The following is a 27,827-nucleotide window of genomic DNA, read 5'->3' as shown; positions in this document are numbered from 1 at the left end:
AATGGAAAGGGAAAACAGACATCCAATCCTACCGTCGCTGGCGAGGTTTTTCGAAAAGGCACTTCGAGCGCGCGCTCTCGAGAGAGACTAGCGATCGATTCGATTCCGGCTTGTGCATCATCGATCGAATACCGTCGAAGAGGTTGAGAGATTCGATGGAGAATCGGGGGTTGGAGGAGGTAGAGAAAGCTCGGTTGCTGAGCTTGCCTCTCGAGTTCGGCTTCGACCAGCAGTCCACCACCAACTACTTGGACTGTCTCGTTTCCCTCTACGGTAACTCGAATCGTCTCTTCGTCGCCCATTTTGTCATGCTGAGATTAGCGTTTGCAGAGGTTGTGTAGGTGTTTCTTGGTCCACCACGATGACGATGGCTGTAGAATAGGGTGCTTAGTGAAGTAGTTTTACTGACGAGCAAAATGTCTGGCACAGTTCCAGTTTGATGCGTTGAGGCTACTTTGGATGGTGGCTTTTCTTGGTTATTGGCCAAATTGGGTGGTATCTGGTGATTAGGGAATGACACAATTGCTTGTGTTGCGTGGATAATTTGTGAATTGATTGATTGTGCATTCCTAAATAAGGAGATTTATTGCGGTTAGTCAGTGCTCTGATGATGGCTGTGAAATGGTCTACTATGGATTTGAATGGACTGGAGCTGGTTAAATTTTGTTCATTGAGCGTTAATCTCATTGTCGTTTCTTTGTGGGTTTGGCGGAGTAGTCTTATTGACGTGCAAAATCATCTCTTTCTTCATTTGGTTTTTCTTAAGGTGATGAAGGTTGAGAGTTTATCACTGTGGAGCACTGTGGCGATGACTTTCTAGCAGAACTTGCCGACTATGCAAGATACCGAGGATTGGGATGATTTACAAGCTGCGGAATCAGAAGCTTTTGGAGTTTTGGCTGATATGTTTGGCCAAGATATCCCTTATGACGGTGGATGCAATGTCGTGCATGATGTTACTGTTATAGAAGATTCTCCACAACCTGAGAAAAATCAAACTTTTCTTGAGGTGGATTCCTCTACTGACGGTGAAGACGAAGATATATTTGGCAATAAAATAGGCAGGAAATCCACGTGCTATATTCCTGATGAAAGCAGTACTGTGAGGAATTCATCCACTCAACTTCTGGCCAGACGATCTTTAGAATCCATGGTATGCTTCTCCCATGGACATAGATAATACTGCCAAACCACTTAAATCACCGTGTGACTGTTCTTTTCTTATATAATTTATACTCTCCTTGATCTTTTGCAATTTGCTGGTGATTCTGCACACAAAAAAGGACCTACACGATGTACATGTAGAAAAGCATTAGTAAATTGCTTATGAGGCCTCTCATCCAATCAAATGTCCAATAGATACTCCTAACTTTTGCCAATTACTTCCACAATCTTCAAGATCCATAATGACATATTAGAACTCTTTGGTCAATAGAGAAGTTGATTTTAGTTTTGGATGATGTACAAATACCTATATTTCTCAAATACTTGGACAGTATAGCAGATCATCAAAGTGTGGAACTTAGCAATCCAGCGTCTTTCATAGGAATGTTTTGCATAAATGAAGGCTTGTGATTTCTTCCATGACAATCCAAGTCAGAAACTATTTGTGGTGCTGAAGAGGCTTGTTTGTGTTGAAGGACTGTAGGAGCACTGTCACTCAAGGTTCGATATCATCAGTTTCAAAAAAAAGACATTGTTCTCGGATTTCGACATGCAAACAAGGGACTCTGAGTTATAAGGAATTGCAGGCCTTGGATGACATAGAATTGGCAAATGTTGTAATATTTGGAAACAAGGTATTTCGACCAATGCAGCATTAGGCTTGTAAAGCTTCTGTAGCCAAGCAAGATTGCTTCATTCTAATGCCCACCGGAGGTGGTAAAAGTTTATGTTACCAGGTTAGTGAATGTTAACATTATTTTGTTTGTGTAATGATTGTATGTAGAATTATGTGTGGAGACAATGTTTAGAGCACAAGCCCTGTGCACTTTGCCCCATGGTTCCACCAATTAAATACTAGACGGGTAGACCTGTATATTGAAATTTAAGCTTAAAATGATCTTGCAATCTGCTTTTTTAGCACTGTTGAGAAGTTTGTGCTTAAACTAAAGGAAGAAAATGTTTTCCAAATGCAAATTAAGCTATAGGAAGTGATTTGGGGACATAACCATGGGTTCCAATGTATGTGATCGGACTAAGTTGGAAAAGAAGGAAATACAGGACATTCTCGTTCTGCCTATCTATTCTATAATTTCTAGAATTTGAGGTTTATGTAATGTTTCTAGGACCTTCTAATTACTTACTAGAAAATTTGTCTTGTTTTTGCATGTAAGTGTTGTTCTCGGTCATAGCTCATGTCCAATTCAAAAGGGTTATTAAGTCAAAAGAGGAATAAGTTGTAAAATTACGTGCACCAAATATAGATTGTAGATGTCTATATTTCTTATGCAGGTATGTGCCATGTCATCATGTCAACTAGGGGTGATCATTTCCCATAATTGGTTTGAAATTGATGTCCTTTCATATAAATCTGAATTGATCTACTGAATCACGAAGGAAGATATTAATCTAAATTTATAAAGTTTAATTATCCTGAAGTGTTTTCTGTTCAGTCTTGAAGTAACTGATATAGGTTTCTAGCTGAAGTAATTATAAGACAAATATCAACTGGTGCTTTCTGATCAGCTTAAGGTGAATAAAAGAATAATTCCCTCACCCCTTCCTTTCTTCATGTGCTCTTCTGATGTTTTTACATTTCGCTCCAGCTGCCAGCAACTCTTGAACCAGGTGTCACAGTTGTTATATGTCACGCCCCGCACCCTACGAGCGCGCGGTCATCCCTCGATGGTCGATCATTGAACGCGACGTCCCAGGACGCGTCGCCGACCCAAACGAAACACTCAACAATAAAAGCAAGCGGAAGCGAAACTAATTAACCCAGACAATAAACAGCGACAAAGGGATAGTGCGAAACAATAATTGCATACCATCATAAAATAGCCACTATACAAAACGATAACTCGGGCTACCAATTTAGAACCACAGTTTTCAAAAGGGGGCGGTGGTTGACAAACTTATCTCCTCTACAAAAGGTACTCAAAAGACAGGGTAAATGATCTATTCTTTAATCCCTGTGGTGCTCTGGCGGCGTCTCCAAATCGATTACGGTCGCGGATCTGAAATGGTTATATAATAACCGTGAGAACGAGTCTCAATAAGCAACCCCTAAACCCCACGTAGGCCAATGCGTACCCAGGACAAAGTCATACATGCAATCTACCCCATAACATATAAAATTCACATAATTGTACTTACCTCGTCGTCATCAAGTCCATGCCAACTCTACACGTTAGTCGTCACGTGATAAGGCAATAATATTAATTAAATAGCACATCACAAATCGCTCAAACACCAACCACACTTTCACTCAATCACTCCAACTAATTCAACCAATCAATTCAATCACACTCAATTCGCATGCGTGGCCGAGCAACTTTCTCACGACCTCCCGGGTCCTTTCACACGGCCCGCGTCAACACGCCTCGGGCCAGCCCTCGAGATCAAGCCGGGCTCGGTCCGCGTAACCACGCCTCGGGACATTTCTCTCGACCCGCGTAACCACGCCTCGGGTCCTTACTTGCCTTTCTAGCCACACCCGCGTAACCACGCCTCGGGTTGGCGACCTCGAGATCAAGCGGGCTCGGTCCCCGCGTAACCACGCCTCAGGACATTTCTCTCGACCCGCGTAACCACGCCTCAGGTCCTTACTTGCCTTTCTAGCCACACCCGCGTAACCACGCCTCAGGTTGGCAGCCCTCAGATCAAGCCGGGCTTCGTCCCTCACTGGACATTTCACACTTTCCCACGACCCGCGCTACTGCGCCTCAGGTCAGCCCTCAGATCAAGCCGGGCTTTTCTCATGCACATGCACCACAATACAAAATTTACCATGCTCTTAGTCATATAAATCAATTTCAATCACCACCCTTTCACCAATGTCAATCTAGCACGCCACATCAGTCAACTCAATTCATGCTCCCCACATCAGTCCACCGACCCGACATTCATGTCGGCACATTCAATTAATTCAATTCACCCACAAGCGCCACAACCATTCAGTCAGGCATATTTATCTCAGTAAATCACTAAATTAGTCACACAATTACCGCCACAATAATTCACAAATTGAGCACAATCAGTCAAATTAGCCCACGCCTAATTAAATTCCTAAGCCGGTACTAAATTTCACCCTAAACGAGTCTAAAAATACCCAAAGTACTAGGTAGGGTTTAGGAAGTCACTTACCTAAGTTTGGCCGGAAAAGTCGGCTCGGGCCCAAAATGGCCCGGTGAACAGATCTGGACTCAGGCGCGGGCACGGGCCAACGGGCGCGGTGGCCGGCCAACGCGAGCACAATGGCCGATCGGCGTGCACAGGCGCGGGCGCGATGGCCGTGCGGCGTGCCAAGGGGGCGCACGGGCGAACGGACGGGCGACGCGCCTAGTCGGACGGGCGACGCGCCCTGGTCGGACGGGCGCGGCGCCGGCGAGCTCGGCCACGGCGCTCGGCCACGGGCACACGCACGGGCACGGGCGCGGGAGCAGGCACGGCGACGGGCGCGCGCTTGGTCGCGTGGGCGGCGAGCCGGCTACGGCTGGGGCTGGCCGGGTCGGGCGGCGGCCGCGGCGGCCGGCGACGGCGGCGGCGGCGGCGGCGAGCGGCGCGGCGGCGACGAGGCGAGCGGGGGAGAAAGAGAGTGAGCGGGGGTGAGGGTGAGGGAGAGAGAGGGATCGGGGCGAGGGGAGAGATGGCGGACCGGCGGTGGTGGCCGGCGAGGCGCGATGGCGATGGAGGCCCGGCCGGCGGCTTAGCAGCGGGGACGGGGCGGCGACGGCGGTGACTCGTAGCGCGGCGGTGGGCCGGCCTGGAGACGGACGAGCTCGAGATCGGCGAGCTCCCAGTGCGCGAACAAACGAGCGGCGAAGGCGACAGGCGAGCTCCGCGGCAGTGAGCGGGCGGGACGGGCGGAGCAAGGCGGCCAGGCAGGCGGCACGGGCCGAGACGGGCGTGGCGGCGCCGAGCTCACGCGTTCGGGAGGAGGAGAAGGCGAGGGTCGGGCGAGGCTACCGGGCGACACGAGGCTGCGCGGCGGCACGACGGCGGGGAGGACAGCGGCATCGGCGGCTGGTGGGGTGGCGTTGGACGGAGGCGGAACGGCGGTCGAACGGCGGTCGGCGAGCGGGGCACGGAGGGAGAACCGGACGCCGCGAGGAACAACGAAGAAGAAGAAGAGAAGAAAGAAAAGAAAAGGAAAAGGAGGAGAGAGAAAAGAGAGGGATGGGTCCGCATGGCTTAATGGGGGAGGGACGTGCACGCAAGGGGGCGAGAGCGCGCGCGCGAGAGGAGAGAGAGAGAGAGAGAGAGAGAGAGAGAGAGAGAGAGAGAGAGACGTGCGCGAGAGGGGACGTTGCACGGGGGTGGGTGGCGCGGCGCAGAGGAGAAAGGAGAGAGAAAGAAAAGCTAATATTTATCCTTGAGCGCGAACCAACGGACACGGTTCAAACTAAATATTATTCTAACTGTCGCGATTCAAACCCGGAAAAAGATCTAACTGTCCCCGAAAAAATCCCAAACAATAATATAAGACAACGGGCCAAAATAAAATAACTCGAAACACACTACGAGGGAGGTCTACCAGTCCAAATTCGCACCCGGTCCAAAAATCCACTTTCTCACTATTCCTAATCGCCTCGACGCTGGCCACAATAATATCGACACCGTCCAATTTATTTCGTCCCGATACTCTCGAAAATCGACTGCCAAGGTCAGGGTCTAAATAACGGCCAAATTCGATCGAATGCGATTCTAGCGAAATCTCAAGGTTTAAAAATAATAACCGAGAGTGATCAGTTCCCGGGCGAGATTTTTACTATAAGCGCACTGACGAAATACCCGTTTTATAAATCCCAAAAATGGGCCAAAATTCGGAATGTCACAACTCTTCCCCCCTTACAAAAATTTCGTCCTCGAAATTTACAATTCAACCCAACTATTCAAACAAATGAGGGTACTGGTGTCGCATCAACTCTTCACTTTCCCACGTCGCACCTTCAGTTCCATGGTGCTCCCAAATCACCTTGACCATCGGAATTTTCTTGTTCCGCAGCACTCTTTCTATTCTGTCTTCGATCCGAACTGGCTTTTCCACATACGACACTCTGTCGTCCATGTCTATCTCTTCGTAGTTCAGCACGTGGGTCGGGTCCGGTTCATACTTTCTTAACATTGACACGTGGAATACGTTGTGCACTTGAGACAAGTTTGGTGGTAGCGCGAGACGGTAGGCCAGGGTACCAATTCTCTCTAAGACCTCGAATGGGCCCACGTACCTCGGGCTCAACTTCCCTTTCTTACCAAACCGAGATAATCCTCTCATAGGCGATACCTTGAGGAAAACGTGGTCCCCCACTTGAAATTCCAAAGGCCTACGTCTCCGGTCCGCATAATTCTTTTGGCGGCTCGAGCGGTCTTAAGCCTATCCCGAATTACCTTGATGTTTCGACCGATTCTTGAACCAACTCGGGACTGTGATGCTCCTCTCACCAACTTCATCCCAACAAACCGGTGTTCGCAAGCCACGCCATAAAGTGCCTCGAATGGTGCCATTCGATACTTTGCTGATAGCTATTGTTGTAGGCGAATTCCACCAAATGTAGCTTCCTCCCAACCACCCTTAAAATCCAACACACATGCTCGCATGACATGTCTTCCAAGGTCTGAATCGTCCTTTCGGATGGCCATCCGTCTGGGGATGATAGGCCGTGCTAAAGCGTAACCGTTCCTAATGCCGCATGAAGACTTTTCCAAAAGGCGGCGGTAAATTTAGGATCCCGGTGCAAGTGATTGTCACCGGCACTCCGTGCGGGATCGGACTATTTGTCGCACGTAAATCTCGGCATACCTTTCCAAGGCGAAGTCCTTTCGTACAGGTAGAAAATGTGCTGACTTTGTCAATCGGTCGACTACCACCCAAATCGAATCATGACCCCTTTGACTTCTCGGTAATCCCATTACAAAGTCCATCGTGATGTGTTCCCATTTCCACTCGGGAATTTCCAATGGTGCAACATACCACCCGGCTTACAATGTTGTGCCTTCACTTGCTGCGACATGTTAAACACTTGGCCACATGCTTGGCTACGTCCACTTTCATGCCGTTCCACCAATAATCTTGTCGCAAGTTCGATACATTTTCGTACTACCCGGTGAATACGTAATTGCTACGGTGTGCTTCGGACAAAATCTCTTCCTTCGATCTTGTATCACTTGGGTACACATAACCGTCCACGGAACTTTAGAATTCCATCCTCGGATACCTGAAAATCCGATTTCCTTTTGTGGCATCCATACTCAAAATCTTCCGAGTCTCCGGTCCGTCGATTGTAAAGTCTTAATCTTAGTCCGTATTTACGGTTCAATCCTCGGCGTTGCAAGTAGACTCGAGACATGACTCACTTCAAACTTAAATTCGAATCCCGAACTCCCTCCAACGAGTCCACTCCTTGACCATCATATGCGCGATGCTCGATTTCCGACTCGGTGCATCCGCTACCTTATTAGCTTTTCCGAGGGTGATACATAATCTCGCAATCGTAATCCTTAAGGAGTTCCATCCAACGACGCTGTCTCATATTTAATTCCTTTTGGGAGAACAAGTACCTTAAACTTTGATGGTCCGTATAAATCTGAAATTTCTCCCCACACAGGTAGTGTCTCCAAATCTTAAGAGCGAAAATAATCGCGGCCAATTCCAAGTCATGCGTCGGATAGTTCGCTCGTGTGGCCTCAACGTCGCGATGCGTATGCCACTACTTTCCCGTGTTGCATTAGCACGCATCCTAATCCTCTCAACGACGCGTCATTGTAAATCTCATATCCTCCGGGCCGACGGGATCGTTAACACCGGCGCGGTCGTCAATCTGTTTTTAATTCTTGGAAGCTCCTTTCGCACTTATCCGTCCATTCAAACCTCATCTCCTTCTTTAGTAACCGCGTCAACGGCGTCGCTAATGCCGAAAACTTCTCCACGAAGCGTCTATAATAACCTGCTAGTCCGAGGAAGCTCCGAACCTCGGTTACTGTTGTCGGTCTCGGCCAATTCGTGACGGCTTCAATCTTTGTCGGGTCCACCGCAATTCCTTCTCCGGATATCACATGTCCTAAGAACGCCACTTGGTGAAGCCAGAATTCGCACTTACTGAACTTAGCGTAGAGTGCGTGTTCCCTTAAGGTCCGTAGAACCTTTTCCAAATGTACCTCGTGCTCGGCGGAACTCTTTGAATACACCAGAATATCATCTATGAACACGATCACAAACTGATCTAAAAATTCCTTGAATACCCGATTCATTAAATCCATAAAGGCTGCAGGGGCGTTCGTCAGTCCAAACGGCATTACCGTAAACTCATAGTGTCCATACCTCGTCCTAAATGCCGACTTCGGCACGTCCTCCTTCTTGATCCTCAATTGGTGATAGCCAGTCCTCAGATCGATTTTTGAAAACACCGACGCCCCTTGCAACTGATCAAATAGGTCATCAATCCTTGGCAGCGGATACTTATTCTTAATGGTCACCTGGTTCAATTGTCTGTAGTCAATGCACAACCTCAAGGATCCATCCTTTTTCCTCACGAATAACACTGGCGCTCCCCATGGAGACGCACTAGGGCGAATGAAGCCTTTGTCCAACAACTCTTGCATTTGGACTTTTAATTCTTTCAATTCCGACAGTGACATCCTATAGGGTGCTTTCGAGATCGGTTCCGTCCCTGGGGCTAACTCAATCGCGAACTCCACTTCTCGATCAGGTGGCAGTCCCGGCAATTCCTGAGGAAAGACATCGGGAAAGTTGCACACCACGGCTATGTCTTCTAGTCTCGGCTCTCCAGTAGTCGAATCGATTACATTTGCCGAAAATCCTTGGCACCCTTCATCCAACAGCTTTGTTACCTCGAGCGATGAAATCCGAGGGATCGAGGTTCCTCCTCGCTTTCCCACAAACTCAAATCTAGGATGTCCGGTCGGATTAAACTGGATCACCCCGCTACTACTGATCCATAACAGCTCTACGCTTGACTAGCCATCCATACCAATAATCACATCGAAGTCATGCATACATAATACCGCCAAATTTATCCTTCCTTCTCTATCACCAATCACTATTTTACAATCGGGACACCCAAACGTAATCAGACACTTTATCATTCAGCGGAGTAGTCACACACAGCATAACATCAAGCAATTTTGGCTCAATCCCGAGATAATTCAACGAACGCTCGAGATATAAATGAATGCGACGCCCGGATCAAACAAGGCATAAGCGGCATGATCACGAGAGAGAGCACCGTACACAGTGACCACGCCGGGCGCGTCCCGAGCCTCCCTCCTTGCCATTGCATATACCCGTCCTTGGGCCGGCGGCCGATTCTGATTGGCCGGCTGGATAGCTCTAATTTGATTTCCATTCCGGGGCGGCGGCGGCGGTAGAAGTGCAGGTGACCCGGCCTGCTTGTTGTTTGGACATTCTCTCATCTTATGGCCCCTTCCACCACATGTAAAACATGCTCCGCCCCTATTTGGGCAAGGTCCATTCCCGTGTTTTCCACCACACAGCCTACACGGGGCGTTCTGGTAACGGTTTGGCTTCCCGATATTCCTCCGAGCGGGTGGAGCAGGCGACTATTTCCCGTCATGGGTCCTTTCCCTGGTTGACGGTTGTCCTAGCCGGGCATACGCGATCCGAAGCGCGGCTCGATCCGTCCGATCTCGCTCTCATTGCACGAGCCCTTTCATATATCTCATTGTAGCCTCTCAAGTTCAACGAGATCATCCGGCTGCGAAGGTCCGGCCCACCCCATCCCGGGAACCTCTCGCGCTTTGTCCATCGGGTCCTCCACCATCCTGGGGCAAATTTGGACGATCTTGCGAACTCGGCCTCATACTGATCTACCGATCTCGACCTTGGCGGAGCCCCATAAATTCAGCCAATTTACGTTCTCGGGCACTTTCCGAAATACTTGCCATTGAAGGTCTCGGTAAAAACAATCCAATTCGGGCGTACAGTGAGGAATACTTGACCTCTCGGTGGCCCTCCACCAATCACTTGCATTATTACGGGCGATAGACTGCTAGCGTCACTTTCTCTTCCTCGGTACACCCCAAAGACCTCAAAAGCTTTCTCTAGCTCTTCTACCCATCTTGGTGCGGCCTCGGGTCGCCTCTCCCATCAAACTTCGGGGTTTCAACCTCGAAATTGCTCAACTAGCTTGGACATCGGCTGTTCGCATTTACTCGCACTATACCCGGATTTCCACTAATCACATTATTCCCCTGGTTTTCATTATTCCCTATGATCTCACTGGCAGCTGCAGCAGCGACAGTCGCGCTCCTTTCTCCCGTCTGTCTACCCGATAATAATCCTGCTTCCTCAAGTACCCTCCACACTTCATCCAATCTGGGATCCCCCACAACTCCAGCTTGCGGGGCTATACGACCTCGACCTCGACCTCTACCTCGACCTCTACCTCGACCTCGACCGCTCATCTTACCGGTCCTCACAAGGCTCACCTGCTAAATTCCACGCAGGAATTAGAAACCTAGGCCAACTACACCAGTCTAAGCCCTAGGCAGTGCATCACAACACATTCCATTAAGCAGGCAGCCAACCACAACAACACCCAATCACAACCAACAGAGTTCATGCACTTACCTCAAGTCCTGACGCACCTGCACCTCACATAATATTGCATAAAAACCACTCAGCAATCACAATCATACAGTCTGGGGTACGCATGGCACACAAATCTCCTTAACTGTCTACCCCAAAGTCATCGCTCCTTATCACTCCAGGCTTCGACCATCTTGGTTCGAGCTGACCTTGCTCTGATACCAAATCAACGGGGATGTCACGCCCCGCACCCTACGAGCGCGCGGTCATCCCTCGATGGTCGATCATTGAACGCGACGTCCCAGGACGCGTCGCCGACCCAAACGAAACACTCAACAATAAAAGCAAGCGGAAGCGAAACTAATTAACCCAGACAATAAACAGCGACAAAGGGATAGTGCGAAACAATAATTGCATACCATCATAAAATAGCCACTATACAAAACGATAACTCGGGCTACCAATTTAGAACCACAGTTTTCAAAAGGGGGCGGTGGTTGACAAACTTATCTCCTCTACAAAAGGTACTCAAAAGACAGGGTAAATGATCTATTCTTTAATCCCTGTGGTGCTCTGGCGGCGTCTCCAAATCGATTACGGTCGCGGATCTGAAATGGTTATATAATAACCGTGAGAACGAGTCTCAATAAGCAACCCCCTAAACCCCACGTAGGCCAATGCGTACCCAGACAAGTCATACATGCAATCTACCCCATAACATATAAAATTCACATAATTGTACTTACCTCGTCATCAAGTCCATGCCAACTCTACACGTTAGTCGTCACGTGATAAGGCAATAATATTAATTAAATAGCACATCACAAATCGCTCAAACACCAACCACACTTTCACTCAATCACTCCAACTAATTCAACCAGTCAATTCAATCACACTCAATTCGCATGCGTGGCCGAGCAACTTTCTCACGACCTCCCAGGTCCTTTCACACGGCCCGCGTCAACACGCCTCAGGCCAGCCCTCAGATCAAGCCGGGCTCAGTCCCGCGTAACCACGCCTCAGGACATTTCTCTCGACCCGCGTAACCACGCCTCAGGTCCTTACTTGCCTTTCTAGCCACACCCGCGTAACCACGCCTCAGGTTGGCGACCACCGAGATCAAGCCGGGCTCGGTCCGCGTAACCACGCCTCGAGGACATTTCTCTCGACCCGCGTAACCACGCCTCGGGTCCTTACTTGCCTTTCTAGCCACACCGCGTAACCACGCCTCGGGTTAGCGGCCTCGAATCAAGCCGGGCTTCGTCCCTCACTGGACATTTCACACTTTCCCACGACCCGCGCTACTGCGCCTCAGGTCAGCCCTCAGATCAAGCCGGGCTTTTCTCATGCACATGCACCACAATACAAAATTTACCATGCTCTTAGTCATATAAATCAATTTCAATCACCACCCTTTCACCAATGTCAATCTAGCACGCCACATCAGTCAACTCAATTCATGCTCCCCACATCAGTCCACCGACCCGACATTCATGTCGGCACATTCAATTAATTCAATTCACCCACAAGCGCCACAACCATTCAGTCAGGCATATTTATCTCAGTAAATCACTAAATTAGTCACACAATTACCGCCACAATAATTCACAAATTGAGCACAATCAGTCAAATTAGCCCACGCCTAATTAAATTCCTAAGCCGGTACTAAATTTCACCCTAAACGAGTCTAAAAATACCCAAAGTACTAGGTAGGGTTTAGGAAGTCACTTACCTAAGTTTGGCCCGGGAAAAGTCGGCTCGGGCCCAAAATGGCCCGGGTGAACAATCTGGGATCAGGCGCGGAGCACGGGCCAACGGGCGCGGTGGCCGGCCAACGCGGGCGCGATGGCCGATCGGCGTGCACAGCGCGCGCGCGATGGCCGTGCGGCGTGCCAAAGGCGCACGGGCGAACGGACGGGCGACGCGCCTAGTCGGACGGGCGAGCGCACTGGTCGGACGGCACAGGCGCAGCGGCGAGCTCGGCCACGGCGCTCGGCCACGGGCACACGCACGGGCACGGGCGCGAGGAACGGGCACGGCGACGAGCGCGCGGCTTGGTCGCGTGGGCGGCGAGCCGGCTACGGCACAGGGCTGGCCAGTCGGGCGGCGGCCGGCGGCGAGCGGCGACGCGGCGGCGGCCGGCGGCGGCGGCGACAGCGGCGGCGACGGGCAGCGAGGGAGAAAGAGAGTGGCCGGGGGTGAGGGTGAGGGAGAGAGAGAGGATCGGGGCGAGGGGAGAGATGGCGGGCCGCGGTGGTGGCCGGCGAGTAGCGATGGAGGAGCCGGCCGTGGCAGCAACAACGGCAGGGCGGTAGCGAGCGACAGCGGTGACTCGTAGCAGGCGGTGGGCGGCACTGAGACGGACGAGCTCGAGATCGGCGAGCTCCCAGTGCGCGAACAAACGAGCGGCGAAGCGACGAGGCGAGCTCCGCGGCAGGCGGGCGGACAGCGGAGAGCGGAGCAAGAGCGGCAGGGCCGGGCAGCGACGGGCCGAGGCAGGCAGGTGGCGAGCCGAGCTCACGCGTTCGGGAGGAGGAGAAGGCGGGGGTCGGGCGAGGCTGCGGGCGACACGGCTGCGCGACGACGGCGCGGGGAGGACGGCGGCATCGGCGGCTGGTGGGGTGGCGTTGGACGGAGGCGGAACGGCGGTCGAACGGCGGTCGGCGAGCAGGGCACGGCGGAGCAGAACCAGACGCCCGCGAGGAACAACGAAGAAGAAGAAGAGAAGAAAGAAAAGAAAAGGAAAAGGAGGAGAGAGAAAAGAGAGAGGGATGGGTCTGCATGGCTTAATGGGGGAGGGACGTGCACGCAAGGCAGGAGCGCGGCGAGAGAGAGAGAGAGAGAGAGAGAGAGAGAGAGAGAGAGAGAGAGAGAGAGAGACGTGCGCAGGGGACGTTGCACGGGGGTGGGTGGCGCGGCGCAGGAGAAAGGAGAGAGAAAGAAAAGCTAATATTTATCCTTGAGCGCGAACCAACGGACACGGTTCAAACTAAATATTATTCTAACTGTCGCGATTCAAACCCGGAAAAAGATCTAACTGTCCCCGAAAAAATCCCAAACAATAATATAAGACAACGGGCCAAAATAAAATAACTCGAAACACACTACGAGGGAGGTCTACCAGTCCAAATTCGCACCCGGTCCAAAAATCCACTTTCTCACTATTCCTAATCGCCTCGACGCTGGCCACAATAATATCGACACCGTCCAATTTATTTCGTCCCGATACTCTCGAAAATCGACTGCCAAGGTCAGGGTCTAAATAACGGCCAAATTCGATCGAATGCGATTCTAGCGAAATCTCAAGGTTTAAAAATAATAACCGAGAGTGATCAGTTCCCGGGCGAGATTTTTACTATAAGCGCACTGACGAAATACCCGTTTTATAAATCCCAAAAATGGGCCAAAATTCGGAATGTCACATTATATCTCCCAATCTATCTCTCATCCAGGATCAAATAATTACTCTAACCCTCAAGTATGGAATACAGTCTACTTTCTTGAACTCTCAGCAAACTGCTTCCCAAGCAGCAGTTGTCCTCCAAGAACTAAGGCAAGGTTTAGCTCTCTCTCTCTCTCTCTCTCTCTCTCTCTCTCTCTCTCTCTCTCTCTCTCTCTCTCTCTCTCTCTCTCTCTCTCTCTCTCTCTCTCTCTCTCTCTCTCTCTCTCTCTATGTTCCTAGAGAAGTATACCATACCATACAATCTTTATCCCGCCATAAAATGGCTATGCTCCATATGTTGCAATGGATGCACATTTTTTATGTAGTTAATGAAAAGATTCATGCCTAAGATGTTTGCCTTAAAAATAAATTTTAGGATCTTAGTGTTCCTAGAGATGTATATCATACCATTGAATCTTTATCCCTCCATAAAATGTTGGGCTGTACTCCATATGTTGCAATGGGCTTTCTATTGGACTTCTAAATATTTTTTTTGCTGAGTGTCGTGATTGTCAAGTCATTAATCTCCACTGCTTTGCCTGTCTTTTTAGGAAAGATAAACCATCATGCAAGCTATTGTACGTAACCCTTGAAAGGATTGTGGGAAACCCATCGTTTCTCGAGATATCGAAATGCTTGCATAGAAAGGTACTATTTCTGATTCACTATAACTTTTTATGAAAGTTTCTTTTTAACTCTTTGATACTCGACCATCATGCATTGCAAACACAACTTGCTGGTTTTGTTGTTGATGAGACACATTGTGTGAGGTATGCTCTTTGGCATCCTTGTATCTAAAGCAAAGATCATGCTAGTGTTACTTCAAAACGAATAAGTATTTATGATGTTGCCACTGCAAAACTACTGTCCTTGTTCTAGATAAAGAAAAGCAAGTTAACTTTTATAAATGCTCACTCTAACTCTTTTTTTCGAACGTTTTTGGATTTTCTGTGTTTCTAGCCTAATTACATTGTCGTGTTACACTGAACCTTCTGAAACCCAGACCTTCTGTGAAGTTCTAGTATAACAGAATGCAATGTTGAAACAACTAATTCTGGAAATGATCCAGTTCCTTCTTTTGGAAAAAGTCAGTGACACATCGTTAATCATATTAAGCAAAATGCACACAACTAAAATAAGCTCCAACGGAAATTACTTTCGGAAGTAATTGGAAGTGTCCATGTTTGGCATGATAGTCAGGCCTTTTAAGCTGGTTCTTGTGTCTGTATTTATTCTTTTAACCTTTATACTATATATTAACAACTTGAGATATAAGGAAAAAGTTCACCCATGTGATCAATGATTGTGTTTCTTATGAGGTCTTTACTGGATCTGCACTGCCAGTGCCATCTCATGAAAGGAACGTACTGCTGGTTTGAGCATTTCTCATATATTTGAATGATTGTAAACTAGTAAAGCTTATTGACTGCTACTTTCTTGGTTGTCATTATTGTAGTCAACGGGGACATGATTTTCGTCCAGATTATAGAGGACCGGGATGTCTCAAGCAAAATTTTCCATACGTCCCAGTGATGGCCTTAACTGCAACTGCCACTCTGCCACTTCGTGAGGTACGGGGACTGATTGAAATGTGCATCCATTGCAGGATATCCTAAAAGCTCTTAGGATCCCCCATGCTCTCGTTCTTGAGACAAGCTTTGACAGACCAAACCTAAAGTATGAGGTCATAGCTTGAAGCAGCTTGGAGAGCTGCTAAAGAATCGTTTTGCTAATTTCTGTGGCATAGTATATTGCCTCTCAAAGAGTGAATGTGTTGAAGTTGCAAAATACTTGAACGATAAGTGCGGTATAAAGACGGTGTACTATCATGCTGGATTAGCAGCCCGTCAAAGAGTAGCTGTTCAAAAGAAATGGCATACTGGAGAGGTCCAGGTTGTATGTGCTACCATTGCTTTTGGGATGGGAATAGACAAACCAGATGTGGTAAGTTGAAATGGACTCTGGGCCTTTGCCTATTTTTAGTCTTAGAATCAAGCTGACGTGTTGACAAATACTCGACTAATCCACTTTTCTTTTAATGTTTAAGTTTCACCAATTGGTTTCTTGGTGTGCTTGGAAGTAAACTTTGCTGGTTCCATGGTCCAGTGGCCTGCTAAATTGTCATTCTTGGCTATTGATTGCAGGAACTAGCAAATTATGTATTTTTTCAAATCAAATTCTTTCTTCCATGCGTGGAACTTGGGTATGCTGAAATTAAGTTAGACTAGGATAAAGGTCTTTTCTTTACTGTCAAAGTTGCAAATGACTCTGATCTAACTTGACCTTCAGTTATAATGTTTTCGTCACATTTCAACTTTTTTTATTGGTTTAGTAATTATTTTTTTAATGGCATGTGGTCAGCATTTTGTCATCCACAACGCAATGTCCAAGTCAGTGGAAAGCTATTACCAAGAGTCAGGGAGGGCAGGAAGAGATAATCTACCGGCAGTGTGCATTGCTCTATATGCCAAAAAGGATTTCAGCCGGGTTGTGTGCATGTTAAGGAGTGGTCAAGGATGTAAAACCACTGTCTTTAAATCTGCAATGGCTCAAGCTAGGAAAATGCAGCAATATTGTGAACTCAAGGTAATCCAATTTGTGTTCTCAACTTCTCAATAGTTATCTCAACTAAGTGATGCTTCTATTTTGTGTTTCCGCTTTCCACTTTGTTCTATTGATTGTTGTTAGTTTTAGTCTGGCATTTACCCGTCCGGGTGCTGGATCTTTAGATGGGTCTGTTGGCAACATATGTAAATCATAATGGAACCTTTGGGCTAAACTCATCTTCCACGTACCTGAATGGAGCAAAGTCTATTGATAAACATGTGTTAACTCTCTAATTTGCGAAATTTTCAGGATGAGTGTCGGCAGCAAACCTTACTTGCACACTTTGGCGAGTCTTTGGATCGGAAAGACTGTAAATACGGTTGTAATCCTTGCGACAATTGTCTCAAAGCCTCTTCATAAAGGTGAACCTTTCAGGTGTCACCTCTCTTGATGGACGATAGGTACCGACTGACGCATGATCTTGAGCCACACAGTTCTTCTGGTTCCATCATCCGCAATTATTGGAAGACCACATGGTATTGGAGGGGCAAAGGTCCTTAACTAAAGACACAAAATTCTTCAGTTGTGATGGTCTTGTCATCTCATGCTTGTCTATCATCTGTTGTTATGTTCCTTGTCTGGAACTAATTATTTTCGTAAGGGGAAAGAAAATGTGGCCCAACATACAAGCCGCCGGAGAGGCATATGGGAACAGGCCGTCCGGTCTTGACTGAGGAAGAAAAAGTTGCTTGTTTCGCTAGAAAAAGTTACTTGTTTCTGTTCAGCAAAGATTAACAGCGAAATCCAATCATACAAGCGCATGTTGCCTGTCTTCTTCTTTCCCGTTTTGAATGAGTGTTGATGCATATCATGACTGCATCTGTGAAGTTAGTTTACTTGCAGAATAAAATTTTCAAGTAGTATATCCTAAGATACAATCGATTGGTTGAGAACTTTTATTAGGGTCTAATTATCAATTATCCAACTATTCAACATTGCCGGCTTTCTGGTCAGGGAGCATTGCATTGGTGGACTGGATTATTCAAATCATGGACTCGGATCTCAGATTCACACTATGCAATAGTTTTTCACAGAGAGCATATGGCAATGCATCTATGATTCGATACTTAGGGATTTAACATGGTTTTATTATTCCTGGGTCAGGCACAACCTTAGATTCATGTTGACTAGGACGTGTCAACTGCCCAATAATGCTCTCACGTGGCACTTAAACAGTTGCTTGTTGTATTTGCATTACAACTCACGTTAATGATTGCATAAATATATTGCATGAGAATTGCAGCCAATGGTTTGTACTCAAAAGGGTGGTTGGAATCAGCACAGTTTTGATGACGGCACAGCATTGCACGAGGTGAGGGACATTGATAGTATTGGGCCCCAGAAGAAGGTAATTCATTCATTGCCTTTTGAAGTGAGGAAAAAATCGTTCCTTCTGAATGTTAGTATGTGCATGACTCACTTGAAAAAGATTGTTTTGGAAATATATTGGATTGGGGGATTCTCTTCGGCCTAAGAAACAGAAGAAAAAAATTTGGGGTATGCTCATTATCCTCTGACGACCACAGAGGAGAGCCTGTGCTGTGGAAAATCTCCAAGTGGAGGCAAATAAATTTTGGAAGCTTGTCGAATAGTAGTAGCTGCAGTTCAGATTGCATGGGATTCTAGAGAAAGAACTGCTGTTACATGGATCAAAATAGATAAATGAAAACAAACAAATAATCCTATAGATTCCCAATATCAAATAGAAGTGCCCACTAGTTGATTATTATTGAGCTTGGTTGGCTCTGTGGTCACCTAAGCATCGGAATTACAAGTTTGAGTTGTATCGTGACCGAAAGGGATTGATTTGTTATCTTTGGTGCTACTACCTCATCTAGAAAGAGTGATGAATTGTTGACATATCATTCAGTTGTGGTGATGGGTTAGCCATCGTCGAAACTTTAGATTATGGGCGATACTTGATGGTCATAACTGAAATCAAACATTTCATGACGAACGGGGAAATTCTATACTAACGCTCAGGGATAAATGGTGCGAATTAGCTATCCCAACCCTTTAATATTTATTAGAGAACTGGAAGGTGATTGTCTTTGTTTAGGAATTTGAGATGGTCCCCTTATCCTTCCTAGGTGGACCCTGGTGGCTATGACACCAACTGGTTTTTTTGTTATGACTCTAAGTCCTGACCATGCCACATGCCGTATGTGGTACATGCGCATGATTGCACATCGTAAGAGAAATCAAATTAGGTCCCCCAAGAGGAAAAAGGAAGTTAATGGCAACTTTGATGCAACAAGAAACGCCGGTTTTAATCAGATTATCTGTCATGGGGTATTCTTCGTTTGTACATTTCCTAGCCTTATATTATATTTACTTAAGCGCTATTCATCCAGAAATCTTATAGGGGTCGTACTTATATAGTCATATTGTCGACTATATATTGAGGTTGTTGTATGGAAATATCTAAGAACCTTCAAAAGCGGGCCCCCTAAAAGGTAATACAGACTTTCCATTTATTGATGAAGGCATTCGATTATTGGTCGCTGAGGAAAGTTTGTACCACAACTCGATTTCACAATCGCGACTATAACGAAGTAATTTGGAATATGCATGCAACATTCAGAAAAAGAAGAAGAAGAAAGGACATAGCCTTAGCAGATAAGGTACCTATTGCCTAATGATCCTATGTCGAGTTCGGTTAATGTTGAGTGTCACGTTGTCTTGTTCTCACATCTGACTACCGAGACCCAAATTGGCTTTGTTTCTAGTCAACGGAGGGGGTCAATGTTTCGTGCATGTCATGTGGCAGTGTTTTGATCCTAAACCTAAGAGCATGTAGCATCGTGTAATGGGTGGAATAGGTAAGAAGATGAAAAAGGAAACGCGTGAATTATGCTTGACGTCTTGAATTACATAATTCTCTTCTTGGGAGATGTGCACTAGAGTCAAACATATTGTCTTTTCCGTTTCTTTCCCAGCAAGAGAAAAGATACATTTAAGAAAATGACACCAATAATCTCTAAATTTTAGCACATTTATACAATGTTATGTCGGACCTATGTTCTTAAACTATTTTTAAATGTTTGGAATGAGTGCACTTGTCATGAAAGTGTAATCGATCCTAAAACTTGTAAAAAGTGCGATCCGATCATAAAACTTGTTAAATTTGTACAATCAAGTCGTTTCATTAACTCCGTTCAACTTATCTGATGAAAAATGTTGTGGCTTTTTGTATTATTTTATCTCTTGTGGCAGCCCTTGACTAAATGCAGGCCCATGCCTACGATCGGCGAGGGTCGCCAGCCACTGGCCGAGGCTCAGCAACCCCTGCCAATCATCCCCCACTCTCGTCAGCCCTTCCCAGCAATATTTCTCACCCCTCTCTCTTATTTTTTTAAATTTCTCTTATTTTTTAATTTGATTTAAATAAAATTTGTATTAAAAATTAGATTTAGATCAAAACAACATCGTTTTAGCCTTATGTTTGATGTTTAGCCACATCATCGCTACGTAGGATAGAGATAATATTAAAAAAAGCCACGTCGACATTTTCTATTAACCAAGTTGGACCCGATTACAATAATTTGACAATTTTTAGGACTTGATTCTTGTAAGTTTTAGGTCTTAATTATACTTCCGTGACAAGGTTTTAGGGCTTCTAATACACTTATTCCTAAATGTTCAATGTAAACCTTTTTTTTTTAATCTAAAAAAGAGGAAAGTCTAACGGCAAGTCTTTGAATTATTACGAAACGCGAAATCAAGTTCATAATTTTTTTTAATATGATTAATGCTATCGAATCAAGCTCTATCTTCTTAGATTTTTTTCGTGACGAGGAGGTGGGTAATCCGTATGGACTCGATCTTTTTATTAAAAATTGGAAATAACATTTCGTGTACCTCGTCCTATTAGGAAAAATGATCAGCTTCAACAGTCATGGCCACGGTTCGGAACCGACCGGTTCCGGTTCCGGTTCGTGGCCAAGCATGAACCGGAACCGGAACCTCCCCTGGCGGTTCGGTTCAGGTTCGGGCCGGTCGGTTCCGGTTTCCGGTCATATTTTTTCTTTTTCCTCCGCCGGTTCCATAACCGGGTTCCGGCGGAGGTCGCCGCCTCGCCGCGTCGGTTCGAACCGGTTCCGGGCCGGTTCATATTTTTTTTCTTTTCTTCCTCCGCGGCCATAGCCGGGCCGGGCGGAGGTCGCCGGCCTCGCCGGCGCCGGCGAGGCCGCCTAGCCCGGGCCGGGCGAGGCCGGCCTCGCCGGTGCAGTGTGCGAGGTCGAGCCTCGCCCGACGCCTCGCGAGGTCGAGCCTCGCCAGTGCCTCGAGCAGCTTGCGAGGAGGTCGAGCCTCGCCGGCGTCCGGGCCGAGGCCGGCCTCGCCGCCGTGTGAGGCCGGCCTCGCCCGACGCCGGGCGAGGGCGGCCTCGCCTCGAGGCCGGCGACCTCCGCCGGCCCGGCTATGGCCGGCGGAGGAAGAAAAGAAAAGAAAATAAGAAAAGGAAAAGGAAAATAAAAAAAACAGAAAAGAAAATAATAAAAAAATTAAAAAGTTAATGTTCCGGTGACGGAATATAAATTGTAACTAAAATGTAAATTGTAATCAAATTTGGGGACAAAAAGACAAGAGAGAAAGAGAGGGCTTGACCTTAATAAATTATCATTAAGCACATTATAATTCGTTACAACGATTTATAAAAAAAAGGAGCACAATATATATGCCCTAAAATGACCCCAAAACCTAAGCATTCCATGTGCAGGGGACCAGAGATCACATGTTGTCGGATTATATTTCGGTTTCCCTAAGCTCACGTGGGCATACCCGGTATGAGAAACAAGGGTTCCCGAAATATTTGCCAACTCCAATAGTTCTTTTACCCTCAATCATCACTACCTGTTCCAGTACCGGTACCGATAGTATCTCCGTCGTTAAAGAATTCAGATTCATTATTCCGATCTATCTCTTGTTGCCGGTATTGAGCCTTCGTCCAATCAGCAACACAAGCTTGAATCTCCACTGATTTTGGAGATAATCTTGAACGATGTTCGTCCAAAATATTACCTCCGGCACTGAATGCTTGTTCGACCGCAACTGTGGAACAAGGGGTTGAAAAAATCTGTTTTGCAATAAGAGAAAGGATTGGATATTGGCTTGCATGCCTCTTCCACCAATCCAAAATTAAAAAATCTGTACCACCTTCAGATTCAGTAAACTCAAATGAAACGGTTAGATAAATCTCTAATTCAGAAATATTTCCTATTACTCCCTTTTGTTTTTTTTGTCTATGTAATAAAAGTTGGTACCCTCTACTAATTTTACCTGTACTGTCATTTTGTATCTCCGTAGATCGAGAAGATCCAATATCACCTAAATTATATTTAGCATAAAATTCATTATATAATTCTATTACTACATTTTTAACCTCACGTATTATGGTTGTAACATTTATCGCATCCTAATGTAAACATTGATAATACGTACGCAAAAAATCATTTAAGCCATCCAATTTGCAACGCGGATCAAAAACACAAGCAACTAAATAAATAATGGGAATTTCCCTATAATAATGTAGCCACTTCATTTTCATTGCAACTATAGTATGTTGCAATTCAACATCATTTTCATATTCATCAAAAATTCCGACAATATTAGTACACTCTACTAAAAATAAATGTGTAGTAGGATAATAAACACCGGACAAAGTATAAGTTGCATCATTAAAAACCTTTAAAACATCTAAAATTTTTTGGCAAATATCCCATTCTTGTGGGTATAAATTAATCTCAGGTATATTATTAGAAATAAATGCACATAATAAATCTTTATATGCTAAAGATTCATTAAGCAAGTGAAAAGTAGAATTCCAACGAGTTGGAACATCTCTTGGAAATCTTTTTGGCCTTTTGCCATTTTCTCTACAAAATCTACCCCATTCTTTCATTTTCTGGGGATGTTTCCATAAAAATTGAATCGCCGTTTTTATTGATTGAAGAAAAATATCAAGAGTTTTCAAACCATCTTGTACACATAAATTTAAAACATGACAAGCACATCTAATGTGAAAAAATTTTCCGCCAAAAGCGGGTTTACAAATATTTTCTAAATCGGCAATTGAAGCGGTATTTGCCGCAGCATTATCAAAACCAATTGAAAAAATTTTGTTAAGCAAATAATATTCTTCTAAAATTTGCCTAATTATTCTATAAATATTATTTGCCGTATGCTTATCATCGAAAACTCTATATGCAATAACTCTTTTTTGAATACTCCACTCATCATCTATCCAATGACATGTTATGCCCATGTAAGAATGATTTTGCCAATGATCACTCCAAATATCACTACCTATATGCACGCATCCATTAAATTGTATAAAAAAGTTTTGTAAATCTTTTCTTCCATTTTTGTAAAGATCTTTAATTACTCGTTTAATTGAATTTCTAGGAACACGTTTTGCTTGCGGAGCACATGCTTTTTGTACAAATTCATTAAAACCAAATCTTTCTCCAAAATTAAATGCTAAATGCTCAACGGAAATAAATTTGCCTAATTCTTCCTTATAAGTTTTTTTCATTAAAACGAAATAAAGGGGAAGTGTTAGGATTGACGTACCCGGAAATTTGTTGTTGCCCGATATCGATTCCCATTTCGGTTGGATGTTTGCTCCTAAGATGTCGTTTAAATGTTCCATATCCTTGTCCACCTGTATATTTATATATTTTCCCACAATATTTACAAATTATATCATACCTTTTTTCACCAATATCAAACCTTTCCATTTTCGTGAAATGATTCCAAATGTCAGATGTAAATTCCCGTTCCACTTCCTTTGTTGTAGATATTTCGGCAGGAGGATGAAAACTTTCTTGCGTCGGGACGCGCTCCACATCGGGAAAAATGTTGATTTCATCATCTTGAAAATCTGCATATTCACGAGGATCAAAAGAATGATGGGATTCCGTCGCGATATTCTTACCTTTGCCAGTTGGCACTCGACTTCCACTTGCCATTTTTCGAGTGGATTGAGAGAATTGAGCGAATTAATTGGGAGAATTAAGAAAGAATTGCGTGTATTGAGAAAATTGAGAGAATTTAAGAGAATTTGAGAGAATTTCGACTATTGAGAGAATTTGAGAGAATTGTGAGTATTGAGAGAATTTGAGAGAATTTATAAGAAAAAAATGAGAAGAAAATTTAGGATTAAAAAAAAAGAAAAGATAACCGTTGCAATTTTGCAACGGTTATCTTTTTTTTTTTTAATAGTCTTTTGCCCGTTTGGGCGTTGGCCGTTGCCAGGGCAGCCTTTAGGCTACCCTGGCAACGGGCCGCAAGCCCGCAGCAGGGCCTGCAGACGTGCAGGCCCTACTGCGGGGATTTTTTTTTTTATTTTGCCCGCAGCAGGGCCTGCAGTGTAGCGTGCAGGCCCTACTGCGGGCGCCTGGGGGATGGGGGGTTTTTTTTTTTTTTTTTAAACTTTGCCCGTTGACAACGGGCCATTGCCAAGCGCCGAAGGGCTACTAGAGGGGCAAGACGCAGAGCCGACTGCATCAGCAGTGCAGCATTTTTTTTCCGGAACCGCCGGTTCCATAATTTTTTTTTCCGGAACCGGGCCCGTAGGGCATGAGCCGGTTCCGGTTCCAAACCGCGGGCCCGGGTTTGACCGGTCCGGTTCCGGGCCGAAACCGGCCCGTGGCCACCACTATTCAACACGTTATTCCAACAAATTTCTTTAGCCGGAAAGAACACACTTTGTCCTAATTTGCAACCTACCAAAACATGCAAAAGCAAGAACAATAACCGAATAATTAATTCCATTGGATTTTTTTTTTTAGTCTGAATTCCATTGGATTTGGAAAGGAGAAACTTTTCCTTGACACTTTCCAAACAGGACAACAAAAAGAGGAGATATAGCAAAACTTTTTCTCCAATTTAAACTGGCTTCACCTTTAAAGGCTTCATCCACAAGACTGACACGTGGCGATCAGACACGGCTCTCTAAATCCCCAGAAAAAAAAAGACAAGAAAATAAAAAAAAAACAATTTTTAACGGCAAGATGGTTGTGTCTCTTCCTCTCAGATTTCAATGCACAAAATACCAGTCAAATCTCTCTCTTCCTTCCTTCCTTCCTTTGGCCTAGACATGGCCACGGTTTGGAATCGGCCGGTTCGGGTTCGGAACCGGCGGTTCCGGTTCGTGACCATGTGTGAACCGGCCGATTCCGGTTCGTAATTTAAAATTTAAAAAAATAAATTATGAAATAAAAAAATAATGAATTATAAAATTATGAAATAATGAATTATTCAATATAAATTGTAATCAAAATGTAAATTGTAGGGGTGATCGGTTCTTGGTTCGGTCCGATTCCGCTCGGAACCGGTAAAACCGGTCCCTTAATTTTAGAACTAGGAACCGGACCGGCAAATCATAGAACCGGGAACCGAACCATTGGTCTGGTCCGGTTCTAGGCGGTCCAATGGAACCCTTTGCTCTTAACTAGTAAAGGATCGTAGGCACAAAAGGCATACAACTTTACATGCTCATGGTTTGGCTTGGGTTTTACACACAACCCCTTTGATGGTCTCTTCATTCCCATTCGATGTGGGACTCTTGGCATTTGCATGAAGACAAGCCAAGAGTCTCACATTAAAGGTGTTTAAGGCAAGCCGAGAATTCCACATCGAATGAGAATGAAGAGGCATTAGAATCATTGTGTATAAAATCCAAGCCAAGCCTTGTAATTACAGTTCAATACACCCAAGCCAAACATTGTAATTAGAGATCAATACACCCAAGCCAAGCATTGTAATTAGAGATTAATACACTTGCAATACATGGTAATTAGAGTTCAAATTGTTTTATAAAAAAAATTAAATAATGAATTTTTTTAAAAATTTAATTATTATATATATATTTTAAAATAATTTGGAATCAGAACCGGGCCCATAGGCCACAGGCCGGTTCCAGTTCCGAACCGCGGGCCCGATCAACGGGCCGGGCCCGAGTTTGACCGAGCCGATACCGGCCCGTGGCCATGTCTACTTTGGACACTAATTCACCATTTTTAAACACTCGAACTCCTCGCATTCTCTCTCTCCTTTCTTCTTCTTCTTCATCTCGCCAGATCTCTCTCTCTCTCTCTCTCTCTCTCTCTCTCTCTCTCTCTCTCTCTCTCTCTCTCTCTCTCTCTCTCTCTGTCATCGGCGTCAAGTTCGCAGGAGCAATTCCCGTGGCCTGGGATGGCGGCAACTCCCGGCGTTTTCTTTCTCCCCGCGCATTTCGCTGGCAATGCCGGCTCAGATCTAGCATCGCTAACCTGATGCGCAACTCGGTGCGTCGCTCGTCGTCATCCTCGCCGCATTTGGCGGGAGGTGAGTGCGAATCTTGGGTAGTTCGCGTGGAAAATTCGTTGATTTTTGTTTTTCGCTTGTGCGCGCGCTACTGTTCTGTTGATGTGTGAATCTCCACTTCAGTTTAGAGTTTGGACTTAGCAGGCGAGGTAGTGAGGTCGTGTTTTTACAAGCAATGGGGCTTGCTTTCGGAGTTTGAGAGATGCTTTGTGAATGAATCGTGTTTCAGTGAGTCGAGTATGATGCTTTGGTTGTTGGGTCGATTCTTGGCAAATGTGAGATTAGAATTATCCGAGCAGTGAATCCTGAAATGCTTGCAAATAGGAATGGAGGGTTATTGAAATTAGGATAACGCACACTGGGTCTCCATTATTCATGTGTTGCTCTCGGAATTTCGTCTGGCAAATAGTAGAATACGCCTGGTCTAGCGTTTTCATCGTCTGCTTCGCAATGTGAGCTTTTGTCGAAGTTACCCAAGTTACTCTGGATGTGGTTGTTCTGGGTCTTCCTATCTCCTCTTTATGTATGTAATTTTTCTTTCTTTTCTTTGTAGATACCTGTAATTGAGAGATGGAGGTGGAGAAAAGACGGTCAAAGGGAGGCTTCCTACAGTTTTTTGACTGGAACAGCAAGTCCAGGAAGAAGCTGTTCTCAAACAGTCCTGATATACCTGGACCTGGTACGACTTGCATCGTCTTTTTATAAATTTTATTAATCGAACGCCCGGGCATTGCTAGCATGTGAAAGTTTTCTGGCGGAGATGACTCGTATAGTGCTATTAACGTGCTTTGTTTCTGATTATAGATGGAGTTAAGCATGGAACGGATGATGCAGAGATCTTGGCGAAGTCAAGGTTTCAGATGGTGGGAGTTCTTTTGACCCTACTTTTGTCAAAATCTTTTTTAGTCGTGTACGAGTTCCATCTATTTGACTTGCATTGTTTCTTGCCTTAACGTAGAATGTTACTTATGAAAATGGAGTTAGTTCAAGTAAAAGCGGAAGTTGTGAGTGGAACTGTGCTGTTTCAGAGACCACCAACAAAGGATGTGAAAACAGAGCCCCTGGAGTAGTGGCTCGACTGATGGGTTTGGATTCATTGCCAAAGTCAAATGGTCCCGAATCCTCCACCTCGTGTTCTGAATTTCATCAAGTCGAAGCTTCTCCTTACAGTGATAGCACCCATGATTTGCGAAGTAGATGTGATCCGATTGATTACCTCAGCAATTCTAGTAGACTGGGTAGTTTCTCCTCACACCCTACAGAAGTAAAGCCCTTAAAGGCGCAGAACCGACCGATAGAGAGATTTCAGACCGAAATACTACCTCCGAAATCAGCTAAACCTATTTCCATTACCCATCATAGGCTGTTATCTCCAATTAAAGGTCCCAGATTCGTTCCGGCTGAGAATGTTGCCTATGTTATGGAGGCAGCCACGAAGATTGTTGAAGCTAGTCGCTGGGTTGTCAGAGGCAAAGCATCATCGACTGTTTCAGCATGAGTTCCTTTGAGAATACAGGATCTAAAAATGAAATTAGAATCTTCCTATGAGGAATCAAGGCAGAAGAAAGCTAGTAGTTCTGGCGGTGTCATGGGGTATTCCTCATTTGTACATTTTCCTAGGCTTGTATCATATCTGTGTAAGCATTCTTTATCGTGAATTCTTATAGGGGTCGCACTCATATAGTCATATTGTCGACTATATATTGATGTTGTGTGTATGAAAATTTCTAGGAATGTTCA

The 27,827-nt window shown here is 45.5% G+C and overlaps 2 protein-coding genes and 1 pseudogene across 4 annotated transcripts in view; 2 read left to right on the top strand and 1 right to left on the bottom strand.

Moving 5' to 3' along the window:
- The window catches only part of LOC115664544 (uncharacterized), a 100,579-nt gene extending 72,788 nt beyond the window's left edge, over window positions 1-27,791 (top strand). The window contains exons 1-4 of one of the 3 annotated variants that reach the window (XM_056309562.1): window positions 25,872-26,108; window positions 26,641-26,766; window positions 26,892-26,950; window positions 27,046-27,791. In XM_056309562.1, coding sequence (XP_056165537.1) covers window positions 26,658-26,766; window positions 26,892-26,950; window positions 27,046-27,585 — 708 coding nt within the window. In that variant the 5' untranslated portion in view covers window positions 25,872-26,108; window positions 26,641-26,657 and the 3' untranslated portion in view covers window positions 27,586-27,791. Of the gene's footprint in view, window positions 1-25,871; window positions 26,109-26,640; window positions 26,767-26,891; window positions 26,951-27,045 lie in introns of those variants that run through there. The other 2 variants (XM_056309563.1, XM_056309564.1) reach the window with 2 other exon arrangements.
- Window positions 1-27,827, bottom strand: part of LOC115694497 (disease resistance protein RUN1-like) — an 88,182-nt gene that overhangs the window by 17,072 nt on the left and 43,283 nt on the right. The window lies entirely within an intron of this gene.
- Window positions 156-18,240, top strand: LOC115664717 (ATP-dependent DNA helicase Q-like 1; annotated as a pseudogene).

This window comes from Syzygium oleosum, unplaced genomic scaffold (genome assembly GCF_021117445.2).
Source record: "Syzygium oleosum isolate NSW1041296 unplaced genomic scaffold, Sole_v2.1 Sole_v2.03, whole genome shotgun sequence".
Taxonomy (NCBI): Eukaryota; Viridiplantae; Streptophyta; class Magnoliopsida; order Myrtales; family Myrtaceae; genus Syzygium; species Syzygium oleosum.
This window is presented reverse-complemented; position numbering and strand designations above follow the sequence as displayed.